The sequence below is a fragment of the Dermatophagoides farinae genome, chromosome 3 (assembly GCF_024713945.1).
Source record: "Dermatophagoides farinae isolate YC_2012a chromosome 3, ASM2471394v1, whole genome shotgun sequence".
Taxonomy (NCBI): Eukaryota; Metazoa; Arthropoda; class Arachnida; order Sarcoptiformes; family Pyroglyphidae; genus Dermatophagoides; species Dermatophagoides farinae.
The window spans coordinates 6,875,180-6,884,254 of record NC_134679.1 but is presented as its reverse complement, the minus strand read 5'-3'; the positions used below and the strand labels follow the sequence as shown (position 1 = coordinate 6,884,254).

Sequence of the window (9,075 nt, the reverse complement as noted above, 5' to 3'; positions counted from 1 at the left end):
CGATGACACAAGTCGGTTCCATTCATTTATTTGTATGTAACACGTACAAATATGGGCTATAATAGTAATAATAATAATAATCAAAAGTCATCAAACCGTAATAGACTCGACTTTTGGATTTATGGAACACGTGTGTGTGTGTGTGTGTATGCCTGGACATATGATACAATGAAAAAAAAAACAAATTTTTATTCATTGTTATCCCGCCGTCCGGTGAGAGATTTTGGATGTTCATTCATTTTATCTGTTTCATTTCATTTTTCGATTACAGAAGCAACAACTTTTTTGGTGTGTGTGTGTGTGTATGTTTTTCAAAGATATCGCAGACATTACGTTTTGATTCGGGTTTCAAAAAAAAAAAAAAAAAAAAAAAATTCTGGCAATTCTAAATGATTTTGTCCCAGCATATGCGAACAGTGTGATTACGAGCACATTATTTGTTCGACTGACCACAATATCCAAATCCAATCTTTGTTTTTTTTTTTTAAATTCTTCGTTTTGTTTCGCACTCACATCAAAAAAAAAAACTACACACTTTTTTTTGTTTTCGTTTTTTATTAGTGTTTTTATCGTTTAATCACGATTAGTATAAAGTTAGAGACCGTTTTTTTGTCGTCGTCGTCGTTGTTTTTGGTATCCAATTTCATTTCATTCATGAAACGTCATTATATTTTTTTTCAACAAAAAAAAAAAAATAAATGTCATTCAACCTGGCAGTTACGGTTATTGTTGTACCTGCCTGCTGCTTCTGCTATCGAACACAACTGTAGTTATTCGAATCAAATTATTACCAGTTTATATATCGGTAAGTGATCATCATCATCATTTTATTGTAACTCTTTTGTTGTTGTTGTTGTTTTTGTTGAAAAAAAGCTATTTTGACCAAAACGAAAACAATGTGATTTGATCAAATAGCTTTTTTGCATTTTGATTTGTTTTTGTTGATTTTATAAAATTCTAATAATTGTGTGTCTCTCTCCCTATGATGATGTTAATTTATTGAATGTTTTTTTTTTATTCGACCCATTACCTGTATGTGTGTATTGGTGATGGTGATGGGCCATATAAATAAAACAAATACATCTAAAGTCATGAACTATGTAGAAATCATTATTGAAAGAGAAAATCTTTGCCCAATCATCAAATAAAAAAAAAATGGCCTTTGGCCCCTTTGTAAAGAGCAAACAAAGAATTGTATGAAAAAACAAAAACAAAACGAATCACTTCACCAATCAATCGCTTGTTCAAGTATTTGAAAGAGAAAACATCGACTAAAATGAATGAAAAAAAAAATAAAAATGTTGATATTGATAACAATATTTACATTGTATGGATGGTAGAGAAAGAGAAAACAGAATGAACGAAAGAGAAACGATATATTGCATTTTTTCTGTTTTGTTTTGTTTTTTTATTTTTCATTTTCAATTGCAGCAAATTTTTTTAGCCACAAAATTAATCCACCAAAAAAAAGAGATTCAATAATGTGTGTAAATGATATATACTCTCTCTGTGTGTGGATGGATGTTTTTTTTTTTTTTTTTTTTTGGTTGGTTACCATGGATTCACCGTCATTATTTTTATCCATTATTCTCATATACAAAATGTTTTTTGATGTGATGGCCAAATACACATCATCATTATCATCAACAACTACGACGACGACGACGACTCACCTTTTTTATTATGGTCGTCAACATCATCATCATCATCATAGTTGTAGCATACAAAGTAATGAATGATGATTGTACATACACCACACACACACACACACACACTCATATCGAATACAAACAAAACAATGTTACCGCGTTCCATGGTTAGTTAAAATATCTCATCATAGATTGGCTGCTATTTGTAATCATAATTCTTTTATTTTTTTTCATGTGCAAAAATATTTTGAACATTGACCATATGACCTGGCATTTCTCTCTCTCATTTGTAGCTCTTTATACATATCCGGCCTAGGTGAACCGAAACCAAACGTCATTATTATTGTAAACATTTGCAACCAAAAAAAAAATCACCCGAACCAAATCAACGACACAATAACAAACCTGTGGTAAATGTTTGTGTGTGTGTGACGATCATCATTATCATTGCCATCATCATATTTGAACAGCAACTAGACATTTTCATCTATGATGTTGATGTTTGATTTGTGGTGATAGTGTTGTATTGATGTTGGTGTAGCAACCAATGTCCACTGTTTTTTTTAGTTATCTACTTCTTTAACCAGGAAAACAACAAAAATAGATGGAGAATAGAGAAAGAACAAATCGAATCAACGACCCGACCCGAACCGATGACTGTAAAAAAAAGACTTGATTCGACGACCGACCGATTACATCCCATTTTGATCATAAGAACATAAGAGTTTGTTTGTGTTTTAATGCGAAACGAAAATCAACCAAAAATCTACCTACTACTCTCTCTCTTTCTCTCATTCAATTTTCATTTTAAGGTTTAAATGTGAGTGTGTTCACTTGTTCACATCATCAGTGTGTTTTTCATATTAAATCATAGAAGGTTGTGCGTTAGTGTCAGTGTGTGTGTGTGTGTGTGTGCACTTTGGTCGATGTTCAGATTTTGTTGTTGGTAAGTTCATCGTTCATTTTCAGTTCAATTCAATTCTCCAATTCAGTTTAATTCAAATGTCGGTGTGTGGATAGTCGTCAAACGACTCTTTTTCATTCATTCATTCGGTTTATGATTTTCAAATGTTGATTTGGTTGCTTGCTGTGTGTTTTGATGATTAATTTTTTCGGTTTTTTTTTTTTTTTTTTTGGTTCCACCACCGGTTTTTGTGTCATATTTGAAAACTATTTTTCTCTGTGTGTTTCAAAAATATTCATTCCAAACAATAAATAATCATCATCATCATCATTAAGTTACACCAAAAATTGAATCGATTGTTAGCGTGGATCATCATCATCATCATTATTATTATATCATCACTATATATTTGTGAAATTGACAATAATACAATTGTTTGAGATTATATATCTACGACGACCATTGACGAATATGATGATGACTAAAAATAAAGAGAAAAATTAAATTTGTAATGACGATGATACCGATTCTTGTTTGATTTAATTTATTTTTTTTACAACTATATGGATATGTATCAATTCTATCGTTCATCATGATATGATATGACGACAACGACGACGACGACGACGTTCTATCTTCTATAGTGTAACACTTTAATCATTTCATTCAATGAATCTGAATTAATTTTTTTTTGTCGTTGTTGTTTTACAATTCACTTATTGCCATAATAATGACGATGATGATGATCGTCATCAATAGCAACAACAACAACAACATCAGACTGGACAATTGTTGCTTACGCGCTCGATTTCTTTCTCTTTCGCTTTCTCTGTAATTAGGATGGATTAATGTGTGTTGTCTATGTACAACAACAACAACAACAACAAAATCAAACTGTTGACTATAGTGATTGAAACATTCATCGTCCATCTTTAAATCGTGTGTGTGTATTGCCTCGTTTTGATATTCATCTTTACTGTTTTTTTTTCGGGGTTTTCCAATTTCAATTCAAGCTTTTTGATTCATTTTTTTTTGTATCTCGTATTACAGGGTTGGAAAATTCAATTCCCTGGTCATCATCATCATCATCATCGATTTAAATCTATTTTTTAAAAAATTAAAATGTGATAAATCCTCTGTGTCTGTGTTTGAGTGTTTTGCAGTAAAATTCCATTCCGTTTCATTACATTTATATAGAAATATTGAAATAGCCAATCTAAGTAATTGTAACAAAATGAAAAAAAATCTCATAATGCAAACAAACATCTATAGCAGCAGCAGCAACAACAACAACCGAATTATCATGTCATTTTATCAACATTTGACTATAATCATTTTATTTTGTAAGTATAGAATCCATTGATTTGATTTATGAATTTTTTTTTCATATTTGTTTTGTTTTCATTGATTGAAGCATATCTTGTAATATTCAATGGTCTCATAATATTTGTTGATTGTCAACAACAACAACAACAACAACAGTATAGTTTAAAAATCTATCCAAATGTAGCATCATTATCGAAACCATCGAATCAAAAATTTGTCATTACATGTAAAGGACAAGGTGGTGATTCAAATTTATTTTCCGATCTATATTGGTTTACACCACAAGATGAAGAGATTAATCCAATGTATGTGTTTGTTTTTGTTTGTGTGTCGATCTTGGTTGTTTTGTGAATCAAAAAATTTTTTTGTTTTGTTTTCAATTTAAAATCATCAACATTAGATTCTTAGAACGACATCCTGAATTCAAAACAATCAATCGTGATGGAAATCTATTTCTTAGTTTTGATAATCCTAAACCTGAACTTAGTGGCACATATAAATGTCGTGGATTATTACAGAATTCTGAATCATTGGAAAGTCAAATTAATGTCAATATATATGAGGATGTAACATGGGACCATTGTCCTGAAACACAATATCTAATCAAAGGAAATGTTGGTGAACGAATCAATTGTCGTGCTAGTGCCAATCCAAAACCAAATGGTAATGATTCTGTTTTTTCTAATGTTTTGTATCTCATTAATTTTAATTGAACATATGTAATCTGATCATTCACATGCGTTTTATAGTCATATGGACAAAAGAAGGTCGACAATTGGATAGTAATCCAAGATATTTAATCAATTCCAGTGGTATTATCATCAAAGATTCAATCACTGATGATGATGGTGGTAAATAATCATATTTCATTGCCTTTCAATGATGTTGATTCACTGATATCATATATTATAGGTGTGTTTCAAGTAAGCGCATTAGTAACCGAAACGGGATCAACACAGGAGAAACGAATTACCGTACAAATCTATTGTAAGTACTAAGTGGACCGGAAAATTTGTTTATTACAATTTTAAAGAATTGAAATTGAAATTTTTTTTTCCAATTTACAATTTTCAACGGTTTTCATATGATGATGGAAAATAATATATAGCCCGACCAATGGTCGAAAAAATTTCCGAACCACGTTTTGGTATTGAAAATGAACAAATGTATGTAATTTTTGTTTTCCTATGAATCGCCTCAATGATTATCATTTCTTTTTTTTTCATTCAATTTTGAATTGAATTTTTCAGTGAACTATCCTGTGAAGCGTCCGGTGTTCCACAACCATTATACACCTGGTTGGATAATAATCGAAGTATGTAATTCTGGTGATTGGATTTTAATTTTATTGTTTATTGATTTTCATTTTTTCAATTTTAAATTTGTTTTTTTTCTATCTCGAAAAAAAAGGAAATCTAAGCTCAGTTGGTGGTTATGCTGTTGATAGAAATACCGGTACGATTGTTATTAGTCGGTTGAAAAAACATGAAGATGAAGGAAATTTTACCTGTATTGCTGAAAGTAAGTGGATTGATTTTCTTTTTTCTCAAGAAAATTAAAAAACTACCATTTTATTGATGATTAAAAGATTCGGCGGGAAAAAGTGAAAAATCAACCAATTTACGTGTTTATCAACGGCCAGAGATACGAAGTTTTCGTAATGAAAGCTATGATCAATATCAACGTTCATATCTTGAATGTCGTGTGATTGGAATACCAATACCGATGATAACCATACGTAAAAATGGTCTAACACGGCCATTCATTCATGGCGATCCGGGCATCATATTGGAAGAACGTATGGATAAACATGAAAAAGTATTAACGTTGACCTATTTGAATACGGTAAGTGATCAAAACACACACACACATCGTTACGGATCGTTTGCGACAATTTTGATTGATTTTTTTTTTGAAATTAATTTCACTCTTTTTTTTTACTACAGACCAGAGACGATGATGGCCTCTACTATTGCCGGTTAGTAATTTGAAAAACAAAACAAAACAAAAAAAATCAAAAAACTAAAGATGATTAACAACAATCATTTTATATCATCATTGTGAATAATGTTTTAGTGCTGAAAATGATGCCGGATTTGCCGAATTGGTTGGACAGTAAGTTTTCTTCTACTACTATTACTCGAATAATTAGTTGATCAAAATGGAAAAAAAGTAAGAAAATCTAATCATTTTTTTTCTCTTTTTCTCATTAATCGAAAGTTTGGAAGTGAAATTCAGTCCGAACATGTCATTGACTCCAATGACCAATGGTAAATAAATTTTTTTTTTTTTTTGACTCTCTCGATCATCATTACTTTAGTAATTTTTTTTTTAATCGTTTCATTCATGAATTTCAGTTAAAACCTGGGATAATCGACCAGTCAATAGTAAGTATTTTATTGTGATTTTTAATGGATTTGGCCAGAAACTTGAATTTTTTTTATTTCTCAACATCAGTGACTTGTATTGCCGATGCAATTCCAAATGCAACGATAAAATGGTATAAAAATGGCTATGAAATTTTCGACAATGATGTATATCGTGCACAATTATCTGGTGGTGGTATCAGTAAATTGTACATTACACCTACGAAATCCATCTACGATGAACGTATGTTGATTGTGTGTATAAAAAAAAATTAATCTAAACTTTCACATTCATTATAGAGGTGTTTGGCATATATCGTTGTGAAGCAACAAATTCATTGGGAAAAAATTACATCAATATACAATTGGATCGTGCAACTGTTCCGGGTTTAGTTAATGATATAAAAATTGTCGATATAGCACCAACACAGATTAGATTTAGAATCTATAATGATCTCTTTGATGGTGGAATGCCAATCAAAAAATTACATGTCGAATATTATGAAAAATATGATCAAATTGATCATCAAACCAAAGAGCTTCCATTCTCAAAATTGGAAAATGATTACATTATTGATAAGCTAAAACCATTCACAATTTATGCATTCCGTTTTTTGGCCGAAAATGAAGTTGGAAAAGGACAATTCGGACAGGAGAGGCAAATACAGACAAAAGCCGAGACTAAACCGGATAAACCCGAATTTCATAATCTTCCATTCGATACGATAAATCGTGATGAAATTCTGTCGCCTTATCCGCACAAGTATGAATTATTTCAATTCCATTCTGATTACTTGTTTTTTAATGTTTTCATTTCGTTTTTTTTGTTAGATTTACGATCATGTGGAATGTAAGTTTACTGTAATCTCTTTTGCTTATGCAAATTCAAATCATTTATCATTTTTAAATTTATTTATTTTTTAAAGATGCCGCCCGATAATGGTCGACCTATCGAATATTTTGAGATTAGACATTATCCTATTCTTCGTACTGAATTTGGTTTTACACCATTACATGAACCAATTATCAGTAAAATATCTGTTTATCATGATGAAATGTAAGTTATTTGTTTTTTTTAGAAAACCATGATAATCCATTTTTGATCAATATCTTGTAGGACATCAAAAACATTGACCAAATTAAAATCCGATTCATATTATCGTGTCGAATTACGTGCATACAATGCATTAGGCTATTCTGAACCGGCCAATATTATATTCAAAACACCATCATCAGATTTTCCTGATCAGGATTATTCTATGGATGAATTAAATGAAGGAAGACTTTCATTTCCGATCGGCATGATTGCCGCTTTTATCATGATATTTGTCATATTGATTCTCATCATTATGGATCTAGTTTTCTATTGGTAAGTGTGACGCAAAAAAAATAACTGTTAATTGCTCAGTTTTATGTTGTAAATAATATGAATTTTTTTCCCCTACCACAAAAGTCGATACAAAGTTGGCGTAATCTATTTTTTACGTACACATGTATGTAATATTAAAACTGATGATCAAAATAAATTGAATAATATGATGGTGGCCAATATGGATGACAAGTAAGTGTTTGAATTGATTAATGTTTTCAATGTTTTAAATGATTATCTATGAATCCCTCGAATCAAACTCATTATCAGTCCAAAATATCAATCTAGAAATATAGTCAGCGCAAATAATCGACCAACTGTGATTGATACAACGAATGGTCGACCGATAGAAGTTGATAATCCAGCATTCGAGTAAGAAAGACAAATTTTTTTTTTTTGGGGGGGGTGATGTGGTAAATTTCGAATGCACGTTGTTTAAAAATTGGGGTTGTGTCTTTGTGTGTGTTTGGGGGAATGTGGGATTCATTATCCACTATGTTATGCATGCAAATCCTTATCCTAATTATTTTCTTTTTTTCTTCTTTTTTCCTTCATATCTATGTTTCGATGGACCAAACCAAACCAAAAAAAAAAATCCACTTGCACGTGTAGTAGTAATAGTAGTAATAATTATGCAACAAAATCACCAAATGGTGAAAGTACATCTTTGCTAACCAATAATAATGTTAATAATAATAATAATAATAATGATCGGTAATAAAACTAACCGGAATTTGAAAATTATTTCCAATTTTATTAACTTTAAATTTTTTTTTTTCAATTTCAAAAAAATTTTAGTGAACGAGAAAGATTTGATCATCATCATCATCATCTCCATCAACAACAACAGACGAGAAGGGACCAGGATAGCGTGGTTTAATTACGAAAAAGAGAATCATCGACCTTAAAATGAAATAATAATTATCTGCCAATGCCAATTTTTTTTCAATTCATGTTTTTTTGCATCATCGTTATTGTGTATCGTTTTTTCTGGTCCTGAAAATATTTTTTTTTTGACTTTTATCGAATTGCTGAATTTTTCAAATTTGTAAATAAAGACAAAAATTATTTTTTTTTTTACTTTTTTCGTTTTTATTTATTTTTATAAATTAATTTCAATGCGAATTATGTAGAGTTGAGTTTATCTTTATTCAACAACGACTTGAAGCATAATCAATACAATGAAAAAGTTTTCTTAGACAATAAATAGTCAAAAATTAGTTTAAATAAAAAGAACAACACATCATGATCATTTCTTGTCGGTCTAGTCATCAGTTCATTCATCGATCAACCAAACAATCTATACCAAACAAGTTTTCTTTTTCTTCTACAGGCCATTTCGTTTTTATTTAGTGCTATAAATTAGATTTGTAAATTTGTAAATTAGTGGCCAAAAAGAATATCGGATGCTAAGATTTTCGAATGAAAGAAAGAATCTGGGCCAAATATTCATCATTAAAC

General features: G+C 30.3%; 1 protein-coding gene across 11 annotated transcripts; it reads left to right on the top strand.

Moving 5' to 3' along the window:
• Nucleotides 1-1,656: 1,656 nt before the first annotated feature.
• On the top strand, nucleotides 1,657-8,694 carry Fas2 (neural cell adhesion molecule fasciclin 2). 11 transcript variants are annotated; one of them, XM_075729517.1, is made up of 25 exons: nucleotides 1,657-1,816; nucleotides 1,943-2,595; nucleotides 2,889-3,492; nucleotides 3,604-3,896; nucleotides 3,968-4,184; nucleotides 4,280-4,542; nucleotides 4,629-4,730; nucleotides 4,792-4,866; nucleotides 4,988-5,045; nucleotides 5,130-5,194; nucleotides 5,290-5,400; nucleotides 5,468-5,724; nucleotides 5,826-5,857; nucleotides 5,956-5,994; nucleotides 6,100-6,149; nucleotides 6,237-6,266; nucleotides 6,337-6,489; nucleotides 6,546-7,008; nucleotides 7,077-7,095; nucleotides 7,172-7,302; nucleotides 7,363-7,614; nucleotides 7,699-7,806; nucleotides 7,885-7,986; nucleotides 8,227-8,328; nucleotides 8,413-8,694. In XM_075729517.1, the coding sequence occupies exons 4-25, from the start codon at nucleotides 3,788-3,790 to the stop codon at nucleotides 8,492-8,494; spliced, it is 2,820 nt and encodes a 939-aa protein (XP_075585632.1). In that variant the 5' UTR covers nucleotides 1,657-1,816; nucleotides 1,943-2,595; nucleotides 2,889-3,492; nucleotides 3,604-3,787; the 3' UTR covers nucleotides 8,495-8,694. The 11 variants fall into 11 exon arrangements, with proteins under 11 accessions (XP_075585632.1, XP_075585624.1, XP_075585623.1 ...); XM_075729509.1 differs by lacking the exon at nucleotides 2,889-3,492 and having other exon boundaries at nucleotides 1,943-2,469; XM_075729508.1 differs by lacking the exon at nucleotides 2,889-3,492.
• Nucleotides 8,695-9,075: the final 381 nt, after the last annotated feature.

Bases quoted from the DNA above. Each gene is read 5' to 3' on its own strand.
- Fas2 (XM_075729508.1), top strand. From the start codon at position 2,576: ATGTTCAGATTTTGTTGTTG. The intron at 4,185-4,279 runs GTATGTGTTTGT...CATCAACATTAG, and splicing joins GATGAAGAGATTAATCCAAT to ATTCTTAGAACGACATCCTG. The intron at 4,543-4,628 runs GTAATGATTCTG...TGCGTTTTATAG, and splicing joins TGCCAATCCAAAACCAAATG to TCATATGGACAAAAGAAGGT.